The 27,839-nt window shown below is 40.7% G+C and overlaps 1 protein-coding gene across 3 annotated transcripts in view; it reads left to right on the forward strand.

The window, feature by feature from the left end:
- Positions 1-27,839, forward strand: part of LAMA1 (laminin subunit alpha 1) — a 168,541-nt gene that overhangs the window by 38,255 nt on the left and 102,447 nt on the right. For all 3 annotated transcript variants that reach the window (XM_047827002.1, XM_047827005.1, XM_047827004.1), the window contains exons 4-6: positions 20,889-21,131; positions 22,037-22,216; positions 24,708-24,797. In XM_047827002.1, the coding sequence (XP_047682958.1) occupies positions 20,889-21,131; positions 22,037-22,216; positions 24,708-24,797 (513 nt within the window). The remainder of the gene's footprint in view (positions 1-20,888; positions 21,132-22,036; positions 22,217-24,707; positions 24,798-27,839) is intronic.

Here is a 27,839-nt window from a genome sequence, read left to right on the forward strand (position 1 = left end):
CTGCACAACAATGTGAATGTACTTCGTGCCAATGGACCGCACACTTAAAATGGCTACAATGGTCATTTTTTACGTTATGTATATTTTACCACATCTTTTGAAAGTTGGTATATTGTGAAATACATGCTGTTTTGTATCAGCTGGGTCCATCCAATCAGGAAATGAGAAACCACACCAGTTATTTACAGGGATGTATCTAGCACGAGGAACAGGTTAAACAGTGTTGGAGGACTGGGGAAGAGAGTACCAAGGGAACTCGGGGATGCTAATGGCTGAAGGGGAACCAGGGGAGGCGACTGGGTTATTGGCATCTACAGGCGTGGGGGAGGCTGCCTTCCAGTCTTCTGGCCTCCTACTGTTGCCTCCACTCAAAGCCCCCCAAAGCAGAGTATGGAAAGGTGGATTTGCGGTTGCTTTGCAACCAGCACAGAGACTGTCTTCTCAGTAGGTCATCACTTGTGCCATTGCAACCATGTAAACACAGAGACACGGCCTTGAACCCTGGAACAGTAGTTTCACTGTGGTTGGCCAGATCCTGAATATGCTTATAGTAAGTTTTTAGATCAGCTTTGGAATAAAAATGCAAAATTTGGAATTTTCATGGGCAAACCATGGAGTGCCTTTTGATACATTGACAGACTGGGTGTGTCCTTAGATCTTGGCTTAGAGACCATACAGGGTGATACCTTGGTACCGTGACTTTAAGAAGGACAGCGGTGGAGGAAAAGGGAGGCAGTTCCTTTATTTATATATGTATTTATTGTTACTTCTTGATTGTGTGGTGCCATGGAGATGTGGAAAGTGTAATTGGGCACTATGCTTTCATAATTTACAAAGTAGAAGCTCACAGCATTGAGGATGAAATGTTGTTCCTAGTCAAGCACCTGACAAACTCCACACACTAAATAAATGTGAGCTTCCTTTCCTCCTGTCATATTTGTAGTCCACAAGTGACTTTGAAGTCCCAAAGATCTTTAGATATCACCCGAAAAAAGGTTAACCAAGAACTTGATATAATCTGGTTGGAGTTAGCCAGTAGGAGAAGGTTGAAGGATGCAATTATGCAGATGTTGAGAAATACATTCATAAGTCAAAAACGATTTTTTTTTTTGCTAGTTAGAAAAGTACATGGCCTCATGGTAGAAAAATTAGAAGGTTCAGGTAAGTGTAAAGAGGCAGAAAACCTTATAATCCCTTCACTCCAAAGCAACCAAAATAACATCAGCATATTGCTTTTAGGCTTTTGCATGGATTTCTGTGTATTTAATAATGGTGCAATAATGCTATCATGTATAACAGATTTATTATGGGTGTTACATCATCAAATCCTCATGCTCACCCTATGAGTTTGGTCTTATTATGATCTCCTTTTGACAAATGACAAAACTGAGACTTAGGGAGTTCAGGTAACTTGCTCAAGAGTAGAACTCACTGGGGTTCAGGAGCCTGGGCTCTGTCTTCATCAATGGGCAATACGATCCCTTCAGCTGAAACTTTTGACATATATGTTTGTGTCCTGATGTTTTATTAACTTTGTAGCATTTCGCAACATAGCTAAAACTCATTATTAATAATTTTTGAAAGTACATTAATATTCTTCTACATGGTTTACCCATCACTTGCATAAGAATCCCCATGCCTGACATTTTAGTTATTTTCTGTCTCTGTTATGGGGAATAACTGGGTTAAAAAAAAGAGTGTGATCTCATATGTATGCCAATGAAGTAATACAGTGAATACAAATCAGTTTCAAGGTTCATACTGCAAGCTTGTGTTTAGTTTTATTTTGATGATCCCATTAAAAAGGAATATTTATTGCCTGTATGTGTATAGGAATCTATACATATACCTTGTATATGAACATATATGTATTATATATATATATATATGATATGTATGTGTAGGACTTACACAGTTGACCCTTGGACAGTGTGGGGGTTAGGGGTTCTGACCACCTGTGCAGTTGAAAATTCATGTATAAGTCAACTACTGACCTACTGTTGACTGGAAGCCTTATCGATAACATATAGAATTTAGAATCATATAGAACTTATAAAAATATATAATATAGAATTATATACAGTAGGTATAGAGTCTATATATGGCATATTAAATCTATACATGTATATATTGTATACATATAATCTACGTATTGTGTACTTATATACAATGAATATATATAGGAATCTATATTTGTGTACATACTAACATAAGTATAGGTTATAGACTACAAAGCATTCTTTTCCTCATCCATATTATTTTATCTGTTCTCCCCAAAAGTCCTGGAATACAGATGGTCTCTTTGGAGGTAAGCACATTGCAGCACAGAGTGGTTCACTGGCTCACCCAGGGTTAAGTGGCTGTATGTGCTGAAGCTGGGATTGGAAATCGGGACTTCTGGTTCCTTCCACACTCTGCTACTGTCTCACCTCATTTGTTCCTGGTCTCCTATCACTGTTTTCCTGTTACGGGGAGACTGGCTGGATCTCATAGAATTTCCTCCTGATGTGGGATAGTTCAAGGTCTTCCTAAACCCTTCCCTTGTTTCTCTTTCTTCATGTTGCCACTCAGGGGGTCCTTTCCCTACGGTCACTGGTAGATTTGGGTGCTAGCGGCCATGTGTTTTTTGGCCAAGAAGCAGGAAAATGAACCAATGTGTTGTACTCTCCCTCGAAAATTTTTAAAACCTGGGAAAAAAGTGTCACTGGGAGGTGGTCAGATTTGTGAGTCAAAATTTGTAACGTTCGTTTAGAAGATAAAATATGTTTGGTAAAAAAAGGAAATGTTTCCTATAGCACTGAAAATAAAACTGCCTTTTGAAGCAGTGCTTTATTTTCTGTGTAGGTTTAATTAGGAAGTGGCACTTTGTTGTGGGAACATAATCACAGAAGGGCCTTTGTTTTATACTAACCTTTAAACAATAGCTGCTTGTTTGCCGGGTTTTATAAAACCTCATTAATTTGGATGTCTGTTGTTTTTTCCCTAAAATTTCTGAAAAATTGACCAGAACTAGATTGAGGTTTATTATTGTGTCATATCCAAATAGAAGGTGTTTGCTAAGCACACTGACAGGGTAAATAAGAAAAGAACAGGCAGATTTCACAGTCTTCAGAGGGAAAATCTTGAAAGATTTTTAGAACAAGAACTGCATGTAAGTTGGAGTTTCTCATTGCAGGGGAGTCTTGGCTGTTCATTAAAAGAGGTCAGGCAAAGACCCTTCCTGGAAACTGTGGTAGGAATTATTGTTAACCGTATACTTGCATTGATTCAAAATGATTCATTCTGTTTCAATTTTCTGTTACTTTATACTCAACCAATTTCACATGTTAAGTTTTTCTTGAATTTGTTTGGCAAAAAGAATAGATTGGAAGAAATCTTAAGCTCTTCATTGTGGTCTGAAGTAAGCCACACAAAATCCTTGTCCTTCAGGCATTTTTATCTTTTTCGTCCTGTTCTCTGTGAAACTGCTACTCTCGTAGATAGGTCTTTCTTTTGTTTTCGTATTTTTATTATCTCATTTTATTGTTTCATACACAACTTCTCCAGTTATCTAGTGTGTACGAAATCACAGCAAACCTTTATGCCTTCAAACAGCAGCATTCATTATATTTATCCCAGTTTCTATGGGTGAGTATTTCAGGAAGGGCTTGATTGAGTGGGTGTATGGGTAAGGTTGCAGGCATGGGGGTTGGAGGTGGGGCAGCTGGGGAGGAGGTGCTGAGGCAGCTAGGAAGAGGTTGTCTGGGCAGTTGGGAAGAGGGTACTGGGGCAGCGGAGAAGGGGGTGCTGGGGCAGCTGGGGGCTTCATGTGGTCTCAAGACCTCTCTGTGTGGTCTCTCCATGTGGGCTGGTGTGGGCGTCCTCATAGCGTGGCAGCCTTAAGGCAGAATGCCTACATGGCAGTTCAGGGCTCCAGCACAAATGTTCCAGAGAAAGTTCCAGAAGTCGTGTCCCCACGTAGACCTGGCCTCCAGAGTCACGTGGCAGCACCTCCCTGGGCGCTGTGGGCCACCCAGTCATTGCAGTCATGGGAGATTCAAGTAGAGGAGACATGGAACCACCCCCGCCTGTCAGTGGGGGAGGGGGAAACAGTTGGAGGCCTGTTGTAAAACTGTGACTGCCTCATACTTCTGACAACGCCTGTCTCTGAGGGGCTTCTTCTGCCAGCCTCCCACAGCTCGTCTTAGGTGCCATGCCTTTATCTTTTGGTGTCCTAAAGAGCTATAGGATCAAATGGGGACACAAATACTATACCTTGAATTGTTCAATGTTCCTGGCAGGTGCGCTGAATAAGCGAAATTAACTGAGACCAGGCTTCAAGGACTGTACAGACTTCTGTTTCTTGACAAGATTTATTTTTTTTTATTTTTATTTTTTTTAATTTTTTTTTTGTTAACGTTTATTTATTTTTGGGTCAGAGAGAGACAGAGCATGAACGGGGGAGGGGCAGAGAGAGAGAGGGAGACACAGAATCGGAAACAGGCTCCAGGCTCCGAGCCATCAGCCCAGAGCCCGACGCGGGGCTCGAACTCACGGACCGCGAGATCGTGACCTGGCTGAAGTCGGACGCTTAACCGACTGCGCCACCCAGGCGCCCCAAGATTTATTTTTTTAATGTTTATTTATTTTGCGAGAGGGAGACCCAGAGAGCAAGCATGAGTGGGGGAGGGGCAGAGGACGAGGGGGAGAGAGAATCTCAAGCAGGCGCCTCACTGTCAGCACAGAGCCGGACACGGGGCTCGATCTCAGGATGTGTGAGATCATGACCTGAGCCAAAAGCAAGAGTGAGACACTTAACCAGCTGAGCCACCCAGGTGCCCTGACAAGATTTATTTTTGAGCTTTATCATTTATGTATTATCAATAGTTTGCTGAACAGTCAAGCATAAGCATATTGCCATTGAGCACATTTCGTTTAGCATCCCCTGCCCCTTATTTTGTTTTGAAAGTCAGACGATTGGCCTCACTAATACAGTATGTTTTACACAACAGGGCTTCTTAGATTGGGCCTTGGTGAGGATTCTGGGAAATCAGTGCAGGTTTTGAGACCCTGTCTCAATATACTTTTCTTGTCCCCAATTATTTTGACTTCAAAATACAGTTTTTTTGTATATGTATGGAAAGAGAGAGGTCTGTTCTGAAATCATTATTTCTTCCTGTTATAAAGATAAGTTTTAATTTCTGAAGAAATACTTCTTTGAAAAATATGGTGCCGTTGGAATCCATTCTAGCGTTTGCTGGGTTTTTATTTCTTTCTTTTTACTTAGTGATCTACTCAAACTGTAGCATCTTTATCTTTAAAAATAAAGCTGGGACAACTAGAAAAAAACAAAGGAGCTCATGAATACCTCAGCTGTACCTCAAAATAGCTCTTGTGTTTTCAGTGTCTTCAATTGACCTTTTCTCTGTGCAGAAACATCCTTTATTTTGATATAGAAGTGGAAATTTTTTAAATATAAAAAAATACAAGGCAAAAAGTTTCTAAAAAATCACTTGTGATATTAATTACCAGGAGTTACCTTTTTTTTTTAGAATTTTTCTTAATGTTTATTTGTTTCTGAGAGAGAGACAGAATGTGATCAGGTGAGGGGTAGAGAGAGGGGGAGACACAGAATCCGAAGCAGGCTCCAGGCTCTGAGCTGTCAGCACAGAGCCTGACGCGGGGCCTGAACTCACAAATCGTAAGATCATGACCCGAGCCTAAGTCGGACACTTGACCGACTGAACCACCCAGGTGCCTTAGGAATTACCTTTTGATCTATTCCATCCTAGGTGAGAACACGGTACATATTTAATAATTCATGATCTCTGACTATTGGGTGCTAGGGCCTCAGGATTCCTTGATGAACAAGACAGTGATGGCATTTGGGGAAAACCCTTAGCACAGAGAAGGTACGCAACAAACAGTGGCTTCCTTATATATTGGTTGTTATCACTGCTGCTTTGATTGTTACTTAAGGCCGAGTCTGGCCTTCAGGGCCTCTGGTCGTGGGGGAAATGGGCAAGTAAGCAGACCTCTTTGGTCCTGTGGAATAGGGGTTGAGGGTGCTTGGAGAACATAAGGAAGGGAAGGTTAGGGAATCAGGGAGACAACCCAAATGAAGGGAGTGAAGAAGGGAGCAGGGAATGAGGAAGGGTACACAGGAGAGCAGCTAGGGAAAGGCACGTTTATGGAGCTAAAATAGTACATTCAGTCCTGTAATAAATGTCTTCTTTCATTTTTCCTGTTGATTGAGATACAGTTTACACACTGTGAAATGCACCCGTCGTAAGGGTATAGTTGGATGGGTTTTGACACCTACAGACACATGTGTAAGCCACAGCCTTATCGAAGTACAGACCATTTCCACGGCCCCACCAGCTCCCCCTGTGCCTTCCCAGTCTGCGCTCTACCAGCCCCTCCCCCTCCCACCACCAACTCCTCTGGAAGTTTCTCACTTTATTTATTTATTTAAAAAAAAATTTTTTTTTTAACGCTTATTTATTTTTGAGACAGAGAGAGACAGAGCATGAACAGGGGAGGGGCAGAGAGAGAGGGAGACACAGAATCGGAAGCAGGCTCGAGGCTCTGAGCTGTCAGCCCAGAGCCCGACGCGGGGCTCAAACTCGCGGACCGCGAGATCGTGACCTGAGCTGAAGTCGGACGCTTAACCGACTGAGCCACCCAGGCGCCCCAAGTTTCTCACTTTAGATTAACTTTTCCAGTTATATAATACATGAATGGAATTAAACAGTGTGTCATTTTGTCTGGCTTCTTTTAGCGTGCTGTGAGACGCAGCCACAGGTGCTGGTATTGGTGGCTTGTTCTTTAATTTCTGGGTAGTATTTTACTTCGTGAATATGCCAACATTTGTTTTATCCAACCTCTTGTTGTGTTGTTTGGGTTATTCCAGTTCTTTTTCTCAACGCCTGTTTTATTTTATTTATTTTTTATTGAGATGTAATTGACAACACTGTAAAAGTCTGAGATGCACAACTTGGTTTGATATATTTCTTATCGCAGTATGATTACTACAGCAGCGTTAGCCAACACTTCTATCGTGTCATGTAACTATCATGTCTTTTTCGTGTTGAGAACAATTAAGCTGTAGTCTCTTAGTGACTTTGAAGTTTATTATAAAGTATTGTGGACTATAATTGCTGTATTATGCCTTAGATCGAAGAACCCATTTATGTACTAGTTGCCTTAGTTTTTGACTACTGTAAATAAAGCTGCCACGAGCATTCTCATACACATCTTTTTCTGGACCTATGTTTTTGTTTTTCTAGGATTGGAATTGCATAGCCAAAGGATATGTCAATATTTGACTGTAAGACATTGATAAACCACTGTCCAGAAAGTGTCTCCAGGCAATAACCTCGTCTCCCCGGAATCACTGTCCTGTGCTTCCTGCTGTCCAACTCTTTAAAAACTTTTTAATGTTTGTTTTTGAGACAGAGAGAGACAGAGCATGAGTGGGGAAGGGTCAGAGAGAGAGGGAGACCCAGAATCCAAAGCAGGCTCCAGACTCTAAGCTGTCAGCACAGAGCCCGATGTGGGGCTCGAACTCACAAATCGTGAGATCATGACCTGAGACAAAGTTGGGTGCTTAACTGGCTGAGCCACTCAGGCCTCCCTAATTTTTTAGAACCACTCTTTTGTATACTTTATCCAGTTTTCTAGTTGTTTACTCCGGGAGGGCCAGGCAGTACCAACTTCTTCTTCATGGCCATCTTCGAAATTCCTGTAACAATATTTAATGACAGAATAATAGGTCACCATCTGGGTACATGATAATTTATTCAACCTGTTCCCATTGTTGGACATATAAGCATTTCCAATTTTATAAAGTCATGCTGCAACAAATGTTTGGATATTTTTATGACTGAAGGTCTGATTATATTTTAGTGTAGATTCCGAGAAATGGGATTATTGGGTCAAAGAGCTTAAACATCTTTCAAATGTGATCTTTTTTCTTTTTTTGAGAGAGAGAGAGAGAGGATGCAAGTGAGTGAGGGGCAGAGAGAGAGAGAAGCAGGGCTCGTCCAAAGCAGGGCTCGAGCTCACCTGAAGTGAGCCCGAACTCATGAACGTGAGATCATGACCTGAGCCGAAGTCAGATATTAACCAACTGAGCCACCCAGGCGCCCCTCAAATGTGATCTTCACTGCCTTAGTTTTTCAGAAATATTTGTTATTTTATATGCTCTCTGACAGTGAGTGTGTGTGTCTCACAACCCCTCAGCAGCTCAGAGATTAACATTTCCCTTCGATTTTTGTTCTCTGCTAATCGAATAGCAGAGCATCTACTATTTGCTTGTTTATTTGTTATTATTTGTTCATGCATCTATTCAGATGTAACATATACTTATTGCTTTATGTCACTGTATTGGACATCTATTTGGGGGCACTGGGCTGAATTCAGATGCTTAAACAATGTTTATTTGTCCTTGTCTATTACCTTCACAGGTAAAATTATGTCATGATTATTCATCTCTACAGGAGCCATCAAATTGCTTGTAACATGGTAGTGACACTCTTAGATATTTGAACATCCATGCAAGAGGCAGGACAGAATTTTCAACTCCTATTGTAAACAAACAGCAAAAAGTTGAATTAACTCTAAATATTGTTTGGGGAGGTACCACTTGTCAGAAGAATCACTATGGCACTTGAGAAAAGTAACTAAAACTCTGATAGTGGTACCTTCCAGCCATAGTGAGCATCTTATAAAGTGTTTTCCTATGCATTATTTCACACTACACTTACAATGCGGAACAAGTAAAGAATCTATCGATTCGTATTCGCGTTCTTCGTTGTGAATAATGCCGTGGGACAATAGAACACGCTTTGGATTTATCATTTTAAGCCTGACTTGTGGAAAATATCAAATCTAGTTTTATAATTCTCTAGATGGTAAGAAATTAAAATGTGTTACCTGGTGGAGAGTGAATCTGGAAGTCTTGCTCTGTGAGCATTATTCTTGGTGAGATGACAGACAAAGTTGCCAGAGCGATAAAGGTAGAAAATCCCTAGTGACCGGACAGCAGCCTGTTTATGCCACTGCACTTCCTGAGGCCTGGGATCCCTTTGAGATTTGTATCCAGATACTTGGAGGGCACTGGCTCCCTCCGGCCTGCCCTTTATGCGCCATAAGGTACGGAAATGAAGTCTGGAAAAGCTGTGTGATCAAATTAAAACCTGCAGATTATTAGCTGGGGAGTCACAGCTGTCCACACCGGATATCCTGAGAAATTTGGTGAAGTCTTAAAACCACCCATTAGCCAACTGGGGTGGTTTAAGCTTTCTTAGAGTGATAACTACAATAGTCATGTGTAAATAGTTTGTTTTTGACAAAGTAATAGACTTTATTTTGCAGAGAAGTTTTCTATTTATAGGAAAATTGAGTGAAAAGTATAAGAGTTCCCATATACCCCCCTCTATAATAGTTTTTGATCAAATTTGGACTCTTAATCATAGTTTTTAAAAGTAAATCAAGTGACTGATGTAGTACATATTCACAAGTTTCTAAGAACTTTCCCCCTCATATGTAGAGGGTGACTGAAAATTGTCATCCGTCTTATAATTTAAAAATTTCTCTTTTCTGTAGTGTTTTATGGCCTGTTATCAGAGGATATTTACCTTTGTTCTTCATACAGTAGAAGCACAAGAAAGCCAGTAACGTAACCAGGCAGGAGGCCTCCACTGAGGTGGCCACTCTTCGGGGTTATTTATTGCTTTATACCAGATTTACCTACGGGCCAGGCAGGAAACAGGGCTTCCCAGAAGTCAGCTCGTGGTTCAGGAAGTAGCTCCAGGGAGGAAAGCAGTCTGTCTGAACTGTGGGTCTTCAGTCAAGGCATCGCCAGGGCCTCCTTCCCTTCTCCAACCTGAGTGGTTTGGGGCTTGGATTTTATATTTTGTGAACTACCATCATGACAGAAACAAGGTCATGGGAAAGATGAGATTCCCGATGTCCCTTCTGAGCTGTTTGCTTGACCTCCACGTGGCTTCATGGGCTTCTCCAGAGTTCCCTGACTGGAAATAATGTGTTCTACTCACATGCAATTTAGAAACCTCCATCTTCCAGGAAAAGTTGAATCTTCATGCCATTTACTTTTCTCTCCCTATTTCCCCATCCTTTTTTTTTCTTGTGGTAAAATATACATAAAATTTGCCATCGTAACCATTTTTTTTAAGCGTGCCATTCAGTGGCATTAAGTACATTCACACTGTTGTGAAACCATCACCACTGTTTGCCTCTAGGTGAATAATCCAGTCTCTATGAATTTGACTTTTAGGTGACCCATATGAGTGGAATCAGGCAGGATTTATCCTTTGCATCTGGTTTATTTCACTTAGCATAATGTCCTCAACGTTCACCCATGTTGTGTTATGTATTAGAATTTCATTCCTCTTTAAGGCTGAATAGGGACATCCCAGGGTTTGTTGACCCATTTATCCATTGATGGATATTTGGGTTATTTCCATCTCTTGGGTATTGTGAGTAGTGCCACTATAGACATTGGTATATTGGTATCTCTTTGAGTCCCTGCTTTCAGAAGTGGGATTGCTTGGTCATATGGTAATTCTATGATTAATTTTTTGAGGACCATCTTCCATACTGTCTTCCATAATGGCTGCACCATTTTACATTTTCACCACATTTTTCTTAAGTAAACAAAAGCCATCCTGCATGAGACACTTATTTAGATATTTTTTTTTAAAAAAGCTTTAAGTGTGATCATTTAAATGTGATAACCATCCATTCGATGCCTGACAAGTGATAGATGCTCAGTGAAGTTAGATGTATCTAAAGAAAAACGACAATCTTTAAATAGGACATAGACCAAAGAATGAAATCTTGCAAAAACAAAAAATAAAATGCTTTCTAATTTCTCTAGTGCTAAAACTACAAACGATTCGGCTAGATTTCGTGACCAAAGGAAAGAAACACATAATCATTGTTTCTAGGAGTTGTAAATGTGTAACTAATAGGTTAATGTTCAGTGGAGTCAGTCAAGTGCAGATTTACACAGCTTTTCTGGATGGTATCGCCAGTTGGATTTGGGAGGCTTGATGATTAGGAGCCCCCTTTACTTTCAAAGGGTGTGATGACACTGTCTTCTCATGATGAGTGATGAGAAGGGATCGGAAGCACGCAACCCATTGCGAGAACGACTGGGGCACCATAGGCCATTGGGAGTTCTAGCAGATGAAGTGGAAAGAAGTTGATTTCCAAATGTTTGTAGCCAGAAGTGTCTGAGACTGAGGAAAGAAGGGGGAAGTGCGGGTTGTGGGGCCATGTGGGGCAGACCTGTTCCATCTTCCAGAGGTGGATAGAGGGTCCTGCCAGAGTTGGAGAGCTCTGCCTGACCTCTTTGTGTTTTCTTCAAATTTATAGTTGACTTTTTAGAAAACCCTTTGGGGCACCTGGGTGGCTCAGTCAGTTAAGTATCCGACTCTTGGTTTCAGCTCAGGTCATGATCTCAGTTTGTGAGTTCTAGCCCTGCATCCGGCTCTGTGAAGACAGCATGGAGCCATCTTGGGATTCTTTCTAACCCTTTCTCTGCCCCTCCCTCGCTCATGCTCTCTCTTTCTCAAAATAAATAAATAAACTTAAAAAAAAAAAAAGAGGGGCACTGGGTGGCTCAGTCGGCTGAGTGTCCAACTTCGGCTCAGATCATGATGTCACAGCTTGTGAGTTCAAGCCCCGCGTCGGGCTCTGTGCTGACAGCTCAGAGCCTGGAGCCTGCTTCCGATTCTGTGTGTGTGTCTCTCTCTCTGCCCCTCTCCCACTCGTGCCATGTCTCTGTCTCTCAAAAATAAATAAACATTAAAAAAAAAGAAATAAAAAGAAAACTCCTTAAGACCCACTTGACCTTTTCTCTTTTTGGTCTTGGCCTTCACTACATCATTGTCACCATCTCTCCTGATTTCCCAGCACCAACATCCAGTTCCATTATCTTTTCACCCCTGCTGACTCTGCAGCCCCCTGGTTCAAGGTCCTCTAATGGTCTAAAAGTTTGAACATGGTGTCCTTCCCCATCTCCCCCCTTCTGTCTACACCCAAGCTGGCCTGGCCTCCTGCCATTTCTACACCACTCTGTGCTCTGGCCCCACAGGGTCTTCACTTCTTGTCCCTCTGCACCTTCTCTTGCTTTACCTCGACATCTCCTCCTCAGGCCTCCCCTCTTTTCAGAGAAGACTTCCCCGACCACCCCATCTTCTCCAGTTTAGGCTGGCCTCCCCTGCCACAGCCAGACACCTTCAACACCTTCTGTCTTCCTGGGGGCTTGGCTAACCTCTGTCTTGTCCATCAGGGCATCCAGCCACGCTAACCATGTCCTCCCCTTCCCCGCTGTACTGGTTGCACCTGCCCCATACAGTCCCCGTCACAAAGCAGACACTCAGTCAGTGTTTATTGAATGAAGCTCCAGCGAAACGTTGTTAGGGAGCACTCCTTGCTCCCGTCCTCATGTGTCCCTATGGGGAGCACCTCTGAGAATGACATCTCTGCTTCTCTGCCTCTCCCTCCTCCTCCCCTGGAGAGGAGCAGGTATTTGTCTAGCTGGCTGAAGAGCTGACCCAGGTAGGGCCACGTCCCTATTCTTCTCTTGTTGGGCAGGTTGTTCATAGGACACAGGTTCCTGACCCGCAGGGCAAGGTCACGGGGCGGGTGTGCACATGTCCACTCCGCCCGTGACGCAGAGCCACACAGACCACTACAGCTACCCATTGAAGCCGCAACCTCCATTTTTTCCCTTTTTCTGGCATATCGCTGACTTCTTTCTTCAGTCTCTGTGACAGATTTCTGAGCCTACTTCACAGTGAGTAGGGGAAGAAAGGGAAATTATTTATTGCCACTTCTGCTCCAACATAAATCAACGGGAGGCTGCATTTTGGGGAAAAGCCTAATGTAATTTCGAAGGCTATGAGATTCATAGGTGAAAAACTGGTGGAGGTTAGGAGTCAGGGGATAGGAAAGGTGCCTTTTGTATTTCTTAGGTCTGAGAGTGACCAGTACGTGCATCTCACAAGCGGGTTTGTCTCATTGTAGGGGTGCCGGGCCGTCACAGGACACAGAGTGGGAAAAAGGGTGAAGATCTCCACGCAGGGCATTGGGTGACATGCCTCGTTGTGCTTTTGAGGTAGTTCCGACTAATCTTCCACAAAATTCAGCAACAGCGTTCCAGAACACTTGGCAACATTGAGCACTGGGAACAATTATGTGGAGGAATGCACTGACACAGGGAATGAAAACTAACATCTTACTTTCCAGTTTTGACTTCTTCAAGTAGTATGACACTTTTCCTTTGAAATACTTGCTCGTCGTCCTTAAATGGAAACTGTGACATGGGACAGCTTACTGACTGTCCTTTTTAAAATAGCTTTTCTAGTTGATGAAACACAGAACTGCTTCTGACAGATGTTTTGAGTATCGCTTCCCCATCCTCCGATTGCTGGTTATAAGTTACCGTTTCCTTTTTAGACAGGCTCATATCTCTGTGCCCTCCGTTTGTTGGTGACCATCTTTATTATTTTGGCTTTTCCTCGGTGTCTACTTGAAGCATCTGGGCTTGGTTCAAAAGTGGGCCATTCCTTGTTTTTCTGAGACACGAATCTTAAAGTTAAGGAAAGAAACCTACTTGATTTAAATTTGTCACTACCGGTGGCCAAGTCCCCCCATCCCAGTGAAAAGAAAAGGCAAAAAAGAAAAGAAAGCAGAGGGCAGATCGGGATTTTGATGTGTTCATTTTGCATTTCTAATGACAGCACCAAATTTAAAGGAAAAGAAATCTAGTTTTATTCCAGAATGCTCTTCTCATTCACAACGCTGTTTCCTTCTGTTAATTTTGTATACAGGTCCTAAAATGAAGAGAGATCAGTAAAACAGCCAACTAAAATACAGTAGAAATGACATTGTAAGGTGATTGCCCGTAAGAGGTTTACCTAAAAAGTGCATCTCACGTATCCTGTGCGTCAAGTAACCTAATCCCCAAACTCACCCTGCTGCTTCCCATGATTATCAACTGATTAGATGCGTGAGTGATGGATACTCTAAAACCAGCAGAGGTTCATATCTGCGGTAGTAGTCAGCCTTCTGGTAAATAATAACCTTTTTATTCCTGAGTAGTAAATTCTGAATTTCGTATCCTAATAATGTCCCAAGAAATAAAGCTTACAAAGCACAAATTCACTACTTTTTGGAGGGATAATTGAGCAATATTACTTATCAAATGCACTTAACTTTTAAAAAATATAATTGAACCCATAACCCCAAACTCTTTTGTCGGCAAAAAGCTCTTTTCCATCACATTAGAAAGAAAACATTCCTCCATTCCCTGTGTAGTGACCGTCGTGGAGGCAGGTCAGTGCTTGTATGGAGAATTTCCAGAGGGGATCCTGCGCGGTATCTGGGTCCCTGCGGATTACGTGGCCCAGCAGAGAGAAGTTGAGCTTTCTGTGGAGATGAGATACTTCACTTCTCCATGTACGCTGGAAATTAACCTCCAATGTTGGAGAATTAGGCTCTCTGTATTTTTCAGATGCCTGTCCCTGAGGTGGATTTAATATGTTTAAGATGGCGGCCCACGTGAAAATTCCTGTCTGGATTCCTCTGTAGAAAGTGGTGTTTGATGTTCGTCTACTTTATTTATGTGACACTGTTTATGTGCATTCCAGTGATCATTAACAAAGGCCACTTGGCGGAAAACCGTGATGAAGGTGGATTTTGAAATGGCTGTATCAGCTGCAGGTTTGGCAAGACCGCAGTGGCTCTGAGTCTAGTGAAAACTGCTTCATCAGCTTGTGTTCAGCCAACCTTACGTGGAGACAAAAGGCAGTTTAGTCAACCATGCAAAAAACCAAAAGCAACAACAACAAAAAAAACCCCTAAAGAAACACAGGACTATCACAGATTTCATTAGGGCAAATGTTTAAGATTCTATATACTAACATAGAATCCCTCACTTGTTCTATGTTATGTGTTAAGTCCTGTTTATCAAGGCACAGTTCGTGAATTAGAACTTGTATGAATTTGCTAGGCCTGTCATAGCAAATACGAAAGACGTGGTGGCTTAAACAACAGAAGTTTAGGGGTGCTGGCGGCTCAGTCAGTTAAGTGTCCGACCTCAGCTCAGGTCATGGTCTCATGATTTGTGGGTTCAAGCCCCGCATCGGGCTCTGTGCTGACAGCTCAGAGCCTGGAGCCTGCTTCGGATTCTGTGTCTCCCTCTCTCTCTGCCCCTTCCCTGCTCATGTTCTGTGTCTCTCTTCAAAAATAAATAAACAGTAAAAGACAAACAAACAAACAAATGCCAGAAATTTATATACTCAGAGTTCTGCAGGCTAGAAGTCCAAGGTCAAAATGTTGGCAGGGTTAATTTCTTCTGGGACTTATCTTGTTGGCTTGCAGATGGCTTCTTACTGTGTCCCCACATGGTCCCCCTTCGGTGTGTCTGCATCTGTGTCCTAATCTTCTTATAAAGTCACTGGGCATATTAGATCAGGGCTCATTTATATGACCTCATTTAACTTTAATTACCTCTTTAAAGACCCTGTCTGCGTATATAGGCACATTCTGCAGTCCTAGGGGTTAGGACTTCAGCATATGAGTTTTGGGGACACAATTCAGTCAATAACACAGCTTAAGTGAGGACAGACTGTGTTTAAATGCCTCATGCATTCCTCTCCTCTTTTGCAGATTTATAGCTCCCAGTCCCTTTCTTGGTTTGTGGCTGGTTGTTTTTTTTTGTTGTTGTTGTTGTTGTTTTTTGTCTCCAATTTGGGGACCTTGAGGACTATTTATTGAGAGATTGTGAGAACAATGCCTAGCTTCACAGCCCAAGGTCTTGATCACGATAAGAGTTAAACGTTTCCTTCCTTGAAGGATTGTCCTGAAGTTTCTCCCCTCTGGTTCTCCTTCCATTTGGTGTCCTTTTCTTATGGTTAAGCTCTCCGTATGAAAGCCGACAAAGAGTTTAATGAAAATACAAGAACGTGGTATTGAAATAATGGAAACACTAGGCTAGGACCCACCAGTTGCCCCAGCCTGGAACCTTGCCAGCTGTGGCAGTGTGGCATAGTGGTTGAGTACACACTGCGTGGGCTCAAAGCCCTGGGCTACACATTTGAGTACCTGTGAGATCTTGAGATTACACAACCTTTCTGCAGTGCCTCGGTTTCCTCATCTGTGAAGTGGCGGAAATAACGGCATGTACTCCATAAGAAGAAGTTAGTGGTAGGATTAGAAAAGCTAATGGTTCTAATGAAGCATTAATAATTCTGATAAGGCCTTTAGCATTGTCCTGGGCCACAGTAAGTGCTACATTAAGCATGAGCTGTCATTAATTTTTGGCTCTGGCACCTTCTCCGTACCCTCCCGTGGCTCATCCGGGACTCTCACGACAGAAATGCCAGAGTTAACTGGAACAACTTCCACGGCACTTGTTTAGATATGAATGCACTGTCCAAGTGAATGTTAGGAATCTTTCATTTTTCTATCACAAAAAGGAAGTTCAGCAACCTTAGGTACGTGTGATCATTCGGGGACCAGCGCTCTGGAGGAGGTGTGGTGGCTGACTTTGGAGTCAGCCTGATTTCTACCTGAAATCTGCCTGATTTCTTATTGGAACCTGCAACTCAGTAGTTGGTCTCTTACCGTCTCTATTCATCAGTTTTTAAATATGTAAAGTGGAAGGGGGAGCACCTGGGTGGCTCTGTTGGTTGAGCATCTGACTTTTGATTTCTGCTCAAGTCACGATCTTGCAGTCTGTGGGTTCGAGCCCCACGTCGGGCTCCACGCTGACAGTGTGGAGCCTCCCTGGGATTCTCTCTCTTTCCTTCTCTCTCTGCCTCTCTCTCAAAAAAAAAAATAAATAAACTTTTGAAAAAAATATATTAACTGGGAACAACAATCATTGGGAATTCAAGGAGTTGTTTGGGATTAAATGAGATGACACACATAAAGCTCTTAAAATGTATGAAGTCATCCTATTAGCTCTTTCCATTTTTAAACGTGGAACTGGAAAACTGAAGGTAAATACAGTTCATTTCAGCTGTCTTTGTGAATTTCCTTTCCTTCTATCCCTCTCAAATGGGCTGCCCCATCACACTGTCTCACTGGGCACCTCCATTTTTTAAAGTCTAGTTTAACATAGTCACCAGTGGTGAAGGATCAAGGTTCCATGATCATGGAGTTCTACTCCTATGATGGAAATATTTGCAAAAGCAACTGGATAGGTAATGAGTAAAGAGGAAGATATTCTCCCTTCAATTAGTTTGGGCGTTGCTCTGAAAACCAGTAGAAGACAAATACCATATGATTTCACTCATATGTGGAATTTAAGAAACAAAACAGATGAATATATGGGGATGGGGGGCGGGGGGAGAGACGAGAGGGAACCAAACCACAAGAGACTCTTAAGGATAGACAACAAACCAAGGGTTGGTGGAGGAAAGAAGGTGGGGGATGGGCTGGCTGGGTGATGGGTATTGTTATGGTGGGTGTGGTATGTAAGTGATGAATCATTGAGTTCTACTCTTGAAACCAATATGGTATTGTATGTTAACTAACTAAAGTTTAAATTAAAAAAAAAAAGAAAAGAAAAACAGGAGGAACCTATGAAGGCAGAAGTCTGTCAGGATGCTCCGGGAGAGCGCTGGATCTCTGAGAAGCTGGAAGTAGCCCGCCACCAAGCTGTATAACAAACTCTGGATGCATTTCAGGACTAGTTCTAGAGGAGACAGTAAGATTTTTTTTTATTTTTTTATTTTTTTAAAATTTTTAAATTTATTTTTGGGACAGAGAGAGACAGAGCATGAACGGGGGAGGGGCAGAGAGAGAGGGAGACACAGAATCGGAAACAGGCTCCAGGCTCCGAGCCGTCAGCCCAGAGCCCGACGCGGGGCTCGAACCCACGGACAGCGAGATCGTGACCTGGCTGAAGTCGGACGCTTAACCGACTGCGCCACCCAGGCGCCCCGAGGAGACAGTAAGATTTATTGGCAGGGACTTTTCAGAAGGGTTCGGTATTTCAGTCACATTAAAATACAGTAAGTCGGGGGAGCATTACATAAATAATGAAATATATGAATTACAAAATTGGGGGAAAGGGTTCTTTGCAATCACCACAAATAAAAATCATGAAGTTGTGTTCATGGGTGAGTTTTCTGGAGATGTTTACGCCAGGACAAAATAGTCTTTGCATCATTTTAATGTTTAAAGGTGGTCTTTATTGATAAAAATGGTTCTAGATTTGTCAACATAGCCTGTTCAGTTCCCGTTCCAAGCATGAATAGCAGATACACAGCTCCTCATTTTCCTCATTACTGAAACCTGAGAATATCGTTTTACATCTACTGTGCTTTAGAAACAGTGGTTGCATGTTAAAAGGAAATAGCACATGAATACAGGTCATCAAAATATCAGACACACTTCTATCACTTGCAGACTAAGTTCGGTTGGAGGATGTTTCTTGCAGGTGAATAGAGTTACTATAATGAAATAGAATTGTCTCTCCCAGAGAATGAGGCAGTAGGTGAATGTAAAATTATATGGCTTATGGTGGGTTAACATTAGGAGCTCTTGTGTTCCTGGAATTGGTGAGGGCTAAGATGGAGAAGCTAAAAACAAAAACAAAAAACGCAGAGGCAATAAGACTCAGAATAAGCAAATTATAACTTCCTTCCCAAAGCATACACATATATATATGTACATACGCACAAATATATATACACATAAATGCTGTATGTGTGTACACATTTATATGCGTATATTACATATATATTTTAAAAATAAAAAAGATTTCACTTTGGTTTACAAAAATCACCTCTAACTATCTGGGTTACAGGAAATCTGGAGCAAATAGCAGTTTACACGGAAAAAGGCATTTTTTTGTATGGTTGCTTGCAACCCTAATCTAAGTTTACTAACAGAAGAGTGAATGCTTGCTAAAGAACAAAGGGCATAATATTTTTCCTATGTTTTCCCCAATTCAGAAAACATTCGAAATTTTGTATTCAGTTCATGGGAACTGCATTTTATAGTAAGGCTGTATTTCGGGCATCACGACAAGGCAATGAGGTCTTGGTAAGTGATGAATATCTTCAGGTAAATAGAAAGTTGACGCTGAAAACTTTGGATTCCAGAGGTGATATATGATTGGCATGTTCGACTGTCTGGAGGAGAGTTACAGGAAATGGAATCAGCATCTTTTCTGAAGCTCTGGGGCATGGAATTTATGAGGCACCTTGAGAATCAATACAGGGAAAGATCCCCTACCAGAGAAAATTTCCATAAAACAAAAGAACTATCTTCAGAGCAAATGAATTTCCTGCCACTGCAGTGTTCCAAGAGAGGCTGGTTGGTGGAGACATGATTCCTTTTTAGTGCTGAATTTGGGGCTACATAGCTACAAGAGCCCCTTCCAAACCCAAGATTTACCTGTCCGGTCTCCTCGTCCGGCTAGTGGTCATCAGCATCCCCGTTTCCCCTCTATTCCTCCTCTACACTTTCTAATTTTATTTCCTTTTAAATGAATAGTTTTTAATCTTTCTGAGCAGTTTTTATGCTTACAGAAAAAAGACTGTAAAGTACAGGGTCCCATATCCCCCTCATTCCTCTGCACTGTTATTCACATCTTGCATTAGTGTAAACCATTCATTCATTTTAGCTGATGGGCCGATGTGGATATATGGTTATTAACTAAGTCCTTAATTTACATTGTTTCACTCTTTTGTGTTGCACAGTCTATGGATTTTAACACATGTATAATGATATGTGTCTGCAATTACAGTAGCATACAGAGTAGCTTTGCTGCCCTAAAAATCCTCTTGGTCTCCTAGTCATCTGTCCTTGCCCCTAGCCCCTGACAACTACTCATCTTTTTACTGCCTCTGTATTTTTACCTTCTCCAAAACACCACATTTTTGGAATTATATCGTATGTAGCCTTTTCAAATTGGCTCTTCCACTTAGCAACATGCATTTAAGGTTCCTCCATATCTTTTTGTAGTGTGAGAGCTTATTTCTTTTTATCACTGGAGATGTATCACCCTTTGTTCATTCACCAGTGGAAGTTTTCCATTCACTTACGTAAATACCAAGGAGTGCAGTTGCTGGGTTCTATGGTAAGAATATGTTTAGTTTTGTAAGAAACTGACAAACTGCATTCCAAAGCGGCCACCATTTTGCATTTCCATCAGCAATTAATGGGACTCCCTGTTGTTCCATGTCTTGTCAGCATTCAGGATTGTTCGTGCTTTGGATTTACATCATTCAAACGGGCACACGCTTAGTGGACTGACTTTCCCCCCCTCATATTCAGATGTGTTATTTCCAAATTACTATAAGAAATACACTTAAGGGGTGCCTTGGTGGCTCAGTCGGTTGAGCATCCAACTATTGATTTTGGCTCAGGTCGTGATCTCTTGTTGGATGGAGCCCCGATCAGGCTGTGTGCTGACAGCACGAAGCCTGCTTGGGATTCTCTCTCTCTCTTTTTCTTTGCCCCTCCCGTTTGCAAGTGAGCGTGCGTGCTCTCTCTCTCTCTCAAAAATAAATAAAGAAAGAAATATATTTAGGCTACTATTTATGAAATATAATGTCACTATTATCATCCAGAATCCAGATGGAAAGACACTAGAAACAAGAGCCCAAGCACTGATTTAACATTAATACTGTTGATAATAATTATAATAATATAAATTTATTTGTGAGTCCTTTTTGCATTTATTTGGAAAAGCAATGCCACCAGGAGAACATTCACAAGACATATTTCTGATCAATACTTCTATGCAAGTACATTATGAGACGTTGGCGATCATCGTCTAATAGTTCTTTCAAGGGAACTGTTTTTTGTAATTGCTACTGATTCTCGTTTGAGATTTCTCAGTGTCTTCGTTTCAGGTCTTTCAAGTTGCCTACGTCATCATCAAAGCTGCTAATGCCCCTCGACCCGGAAACTGGATTTTGGAGCGTTCTCTGGATGGCACCAAGTTCAGCCCCTGGCAGTACTATGCAGTCAGTGACACGGAGTGTTTGACCCGTTACAATATCACTCCAAGACGGGGGCCGCCCACTTACAGGGCTGATGATGAAGTGATCTGCACCTCCTACTATTCCAGACTGGTGCCGCTTGAGCACGGAGAGGTACTGTGCCCACCGCAGTGACATGTGGTGTTTCACCAGAACACTCAAAATAGATCTTAGTTCAGGTTACAGAGATCTTTAACTCTCCAGCTGTGTTTAAGGTATTGACTGGTGTCTGCTGATGATTGATGTCGTAACCCGTACATTTCACCGTATTGATTTCGTCCTTTCCAGGAGAGCCCCTGGTCACTCAGCTGTAACTCAATAACTGTCAGAGCATCTTTCGTGACACCAGCTCAAGAACGTTTGTGGAAATATTAAGGAGAGGACTGAAATGCCTCTAAAAGATGTAGTTTCTAGTTTTCTTTGTGGAGTTCTCCTCTTTGGTGGTGTTGAGCGTCAGAGATGGCTCACAAAGTATTTCAGCTCAGTGCTCACCACACCCAGACCGTACACACTTCATTAGAGTCAGAGTGTAATAAAAAACACACCGTTCTTTAGTGGCACCTGGCTTGATGAGATAAAACTACGAACACCCTCCTGAGCACTCTTCACAGCAGGAACTCAGCAGCAAGCCTGCCTCGTTTCAAGAGCAGAGATTAACAGAGAAACTCTCACTCTCTCACTCTCCCAGTCTGTTCCTGGCACTTAGACTTTGTTTCAGAGAACTCATAGCCTAACGAAACATGTTAAAATACCCTCACCACCCTGGGAGAAGGGGTTCCGTTAAGTCTTCCGGCAATCGCTGAGATAATGGAATTCATAATGTGAAATTCATTGAAGATGCTTTGTGAGCATGGTAGTTCACAGGTAATTAACGAATGCTGGATTTCTACAAGAATCTAGTTGGTTAGTTTGATTTTAGATAGTATCAATAAAGATTACATGTTCAGGGTAAACAATCAGGGCTATATTTTTGCATGGTTAAAGTTGACATTTGTTTATTTTGATGTCTTTATATTTAGATTCATACATCGCTAATCAACGGCAGACCAAGCGCTGATGATCTCTCACCCAAGCTGTTGGAGTTTACTTCTGCACGATATATCCGCCTTCGCTTACAGCGTATCAGAACCCTCAATGCCGATCTTATGACCCTCAGCCACCGAGACCCTAAAGACCTCGATCCCATCGTTACAAGACGAGTAAGTCTATGGCAGGGCTCCTGCCCCTTGTGAAAAGTTTATTTTGTTTAAGAGAAATAGACTTTTCTTTTTGGTTGGCCTTTTCCTCGCCAATTGGCCTTTTTTTCCCCCCTTATTTCACTGAGGATCATTATATATGCTTTGTTTAACGTGCCACCTCTAAGCTGGGGGATGGTTCTGACCTCGTGTCCTCAAGCCCCCTCCCCCCATCCCATAATGCCATAATTTAGCGAATGTTGTTGTATTTGTTTCTCACATTCTGCTCTGGCTCCACATGTGGTCTTCAGCAAGATGTTGTTGTTGTTTCCACTTAAAAGGAAATTTTAAAGTTTGAGTTATAATTTATATTCAAGGGGAGGTACAGATTTTAAGTTACAGTAAACATACAAGGTTTGTATGGACAAGCATTTTCGAATCCCTTGGATAAATGAGGAGTGGAATTACTGAGTTACAGGGTAGCTGTGTGTTTAGTATTAAGAAGTTGCTAAGCCTTCTGGAAAGTTGTACCATTTTGCAGACCAGCAACGTGTGAGAGTTCTGTCGCACGACACACTGTCACAGATGTGGGTTGTCACCCATTTCCACGTCAGCCATTCTGATGTGCATATGGTGGCAGTTCCTTGTGATGTTAATTTGGATTTCCCTGACCACACATGTTGAACAGGTGCTTATTAGTATCTGATTGAATCATTTCGTCCCCTTATTAGGGAGCTATAAAAGACCTTTATATATTTTGTATACCAGCCCTTTGTCAGATATCTACACTGCAAATATCTTCTCTGTCTGGAGCTTGCTTGTTCACTTTCCCATGACATTTAAGAGGTTTTAATTTTGATCAAGTCGAATTTACCATTTTTAATGTTATACCTAATGCTTTCTGTGTCCTTTCTGAAAAATAGTTTTTTATTCCGGGTTTGCCAAGATATTACCCTGTGTTCTGTCTAGTAGCTTTATAGTTTTAACTTTTACATCTATTGTCATTTCAAATGAATGTCTGTGTTTGGTGTGAGGTAGAGGTCAAGGCTCTTTGTTTCCCCGTCTATACATACAATTATTCCAGCACCATTTGTTGAAAATACTTTCCTCCATTAAATTGTTTTGGTGCCTTGTTGAAAATTATTTGACTTTACTATTGTCTACTTCTATATCTGCACTCCATGCTGGCTTATTGATCTATTTGTCTGTCTTTAGGCTAATAATAAACTTTCTTTCCATAGTTTTTTAGAGTAAGTCTTGAAGTCAGGTACTATAATAGCCCTAGTGAATTATTTTTTTAATATTTTTCGCTATCCTGGGTTGACTGTGTTTCCTTGTAAATTTTGGAATCAGTTCATTATTGTCAAAAGAAATCCTGCTAAGATTTTCATTGGGATTTCACTGGTTTCATAGATGAGTTTGGGAAGGATTTTGGAAGACATTTTGACAATTTTGGATCATCTGATCCGTAAACATGTTATAACTGTCCACTTATCTAGGTCTTCTGTAGTTCCTCTCGGCAATGTTTTATTATTTGTTTATTTGTACATCTATTATTCAATTTATTCTTAAGAATTACACATTTTTGCATGTTAGTCTTCATAGATGGCTTTCTGAATTTTATTTTCCATTTGTTCATCGCTAGTGTATAGAAATACAGTCCATTTTTGTTAATTTTCATATTAAGACATTGCTAAAGTCACATATTATCTCTAGTAGTTTTTTTTTGCTTTAGATTTTTTTCCTAAGTACACAATAATATCTTCTACAAATAATGAGTGTTGGGTCTTACTGTACATTCTTTACACTTTTGAGTCCTTTTTCTTGCATTATTGAACTGGCCTGGCACCTCCCATAGATGTGGAATGGAAATGGTGAGAGCAGATTGTAAGAAGAAACCACTTAATCTTTCACTGGAAGCTGTTGGTTGTTCCTGGATTCCCTTTATTAGGTGGAGGAGATTCTCTTCTACTGGCTTGCCAAGTTTTTTTAATGAATGATGTTAAATTCTGTAAAATGCTTTTTGTGAATCTATTTGAAACGATCAAATGATTTTTTTCTCCTTTATTCTATTAAGATGGTGATTTAAATTTACTGATTTTTGCGTGTTGAACTAACGTGGCATTTTGGGGGAAAATCCTACTTGGTCATGAGTTATTATGCTTTGTGCAAAGTACTATATTCAGTTATATGGTGCTGTATTCAACGTAGCAATGTTTCTTAGGGTTTTCAGTGGTATGAGTTTTGAATATGACTGCCTGGTATGAGGTGCAGTTGTAAGAATTTCTTGGTATAAGAATTTCTTTTAGATGCCTTTGGTTTTTGTTGATGAACTCATCTGAGCATTATTTGCTTAACTTGAACACAAGGATTCTTTGTACATAAAATATAATTTAAAATGTATATCTAATTATTTTTTTAGGTTACTGATAACAACTGAGCTATTTGTTGGTGAGCCCAACATTTTCTTTTAACTGAAACAGAAGAGGCCTTAATTTTTGTTTGTTTTCCTTAGTATTACTATTCAATCAAAGACATTTCTGTTGGCGGAATGTGTATTTGTTATGGCCATGCCAGTAGCTGCCCATGGGATGAAACTACAAAGGTGAGTTCTAGTATTTTACAGTGTAGTAAAACTTCCAAATAGAAGTTATAGCTATAATATTTGCCTTACTGTATTTTTTATTCAAGTCAGATGTCCAAAGGTGTAAAATCACACGGCAAAAAAAGATTTTTCAGATAATTTAACTGGTTTAATTTTTTTGCACAACTTTATTTCACTCTGTTTGGAAGATATATTTCTTTTTTGTTTGTTTGTTTTCCTACTATGTCCAGCACAAAGCAGTGGTTTTTTTTTTTTTTCCCATCATGATGAGTATACTCTTTATTCTCTTTCAATTATTTCACCCATCCTCTTCTACCCCACCCACCTCCCCTCTGATAACCATCAGTTTGTTCTCTATAATTAAGGGTCTGATTCTTGGTTTGTCTCTCTCTTTTATTCCCTTTGCTTATTTGTTTTGTTTCTGAAATTCTACCTATAAGTGAGATTATATGACATTTGTCTTCTTCCGGCTGTCTTATTTCACTTAGCATTATACTCTCTAGATCTAGCCATGTTGTTGCAAATAGCAAGATTTCATTCTTTTTTATGGCATAATAATATTCCATCATATATATATATATATATATATATATATATGTGCAATATGTATATATACACCATATCTTCTTTATTCATTCATCTATCAATAGACACTTGGCTGTTTCCATAGTTTGGCTTTTATAAATAATGCTGCTATAAACACAGGGGTGCACATGTCCTTTTGAATTAGTGTTTTTGCTTTTGGGGGCTAAATACCCAGTAGTGCAATTACTGGGTCATAGGGTAGTTCTATTTTTAACTTTTCGAGGAAACTCCGTACTGTTTTCCACAGTGGCTGCACCAGTTTGCACTCCCACCAACAGTGCAAGAGGGTTCCTGTTTCTCCACATCCTCACAAACACCTGTTGGGTTTTTACAAAATGTTTCTTTATTTTTGAGAGAGAGAAAGAGAGAAAGAAACAGAGCACAAGGGGCAGAGGGGCAGAGAGGGAGGGAGACACAAAATCTGAAGCAGGCTCCAGGCTCTGAGCTATCAGCACAGAACCCTACACAGGGTTCTAGCTCGTGAACCATGAGATCATGACCTGAGTTGAAGTCGGATGCTTAACCAATTGAGCCACCCGGGGCGCCCCATCGCCTGTTGTTACTTGTGTTATTCATTTTAGCTATTCTGACAGATGTGAGATGATATCTCATTGTAGTTTTGATTTGCATTTCCCTGATGATGAGTGATGTGGAGCATCTTTTCATGTGTCTGTTGGCCATCCGGATTTCTTCTTTGGAAAAATGTCTGTTCATGTTTTCTGCCCATTTTTAAATTGGATTATTTGTTTTTCGGGTGTTAGTGGTATTAGTCTTTATATATTTTGGATACTAACCCTTTATCGCATATGTCATTTGTACATATTTTCTCCCATTCAATAGGTTGCCTTTTAGTTTTGTTGTTTGTTTCCTTCACTGTGCAGAAACTTTATTTTGATTTAGTCCCAATAGTTTATTTTTGCTTTTATTTCCCTTGCCCCAGGAGACATGTCAGAGAAATTACTGCCTGTGCTCTCTCCAAGGATTTTTATGGTTTCAGGTCTCACATTTACATCTTTAATCTATTTTGTGTTTATAGGTATGGTGTAAGAAAGTGGTCCAGTTTCATTCTTTTGTATGTAGCTTTTCCCAACACCATTTGTTGAAGATACTGTCTTTTTCTTATTGTATATTCATTCCTCCTTTGTCAAAGATTAATTTACCAAATAACTGTGGGTTTATTTCTTGGTTTTTAAGTCTACTCCATTGATCTCTGTGTGTATTTTTCATATCAGTACCATACTGTTTTAATTACTATCACTTTACAATGTAACTTGAAACCTGGAATTGTGATACCTCCAGTTTTGTTTTTCATTTTCAAGACTGCTTTGGCTGTTTGAGGTCTTGTGTGGTTCCATACAAATTGTAGAATTATTTGTTCTAATTCTATGAAAAATTCTGTTGGTATTTTGATAGGGATTGTGTTAAATCTACCCAAATTTCTTTGGATAGTATAGACATTTTGCTACTAATTGTTCTTCCAATCCATGAGCATGGAATTTCCTTCCATTATTTTGCATCATCTTGAATTTGTTTCATCAGTATTTTATAGTTTTCAGAGGACAGTTCTTTCACCTCTTTGGTTGAGCTTATTCCTAGATATTTTATTGTTTTGGTGAAGTTGTAAATGGGATCGTTTTCTTTTTTTAAATGTTTATTTACTTAGAGAGAGAGAGAGAGAGAGAGAAACGCATGAGTGGGGGAGGGGCAGAGAGAGAGGGAGAGAGAATCCCAAGCAGGCTCCACTCTGTCAGTGCAGAGCCCAAAGTAGGACTCGATTCCACGAACCATGAGATTATGATTTGAGCTGAAATCAAGAGTCAGACATTTAACCTGCTGAACCACCCAGGTGCCCCAGTGGGATTGTTTTCTTAATTTCCCTTTCGGCTGCTTCATTGTTAGTGTATAGCAATGCAACAGATTTCTGTACATTGATTTTGTATCCTGTGACTTTAATGAATTCATTGATCAGTTCTAGTATTTTTTTGGTGGCATTTTTAGGGCTTTCCATATACGGTATCAGGTTATCTGCAAATAGTGAGAACTTTACTTCTTCCTTTCCAATTTGGATGCCTTTCATTTATTTTATTTATCTTTTGTTTGGAAGATGTACTTCTAATTAAGTATTTGCTAGGAATTTTTTTTTGTGGTAAAATATACTTAACATACAATTTACCATTTTAACCATTTACAAGTATACAATTCAGTGGCCTTATGAATTTTGAAGCTCTTCTCTCTATAAGACTGTCAAGCAAAAAGCCATCACAGTTATAAATTATGCTTATATATATATATTTGCTTTTTTTTTTGCTTATATTTTAAAAATTTTTTTTAACGTTTATTTATTTTTGAGACAGAGAGAGACAGAGCATGAACGGGGGAGGGTCAGAGAGAGAGGGAGACACAGAATCTGAAACAGGCTCCAGGCTCTGAGCAGTCAGCACAGAGCCTGACGCGGGG

The sequence above is a fragment of the Prionailurus viverrinus genome, chromosome D3 (genome assembly GCF_022837055.1).
Source record: "Prionailurus viverrinus isolate Anna chromosome D3, UM_Priviv_1.0, whole genome shotgun sequence".
In the NCBI taxonomy this organism is placed as follows: Eukaryota; Metazoa; Chordata; class Mammalia; order Carnivora; family Felidae; genus Prionailurus; species Prionailurus viverrinus.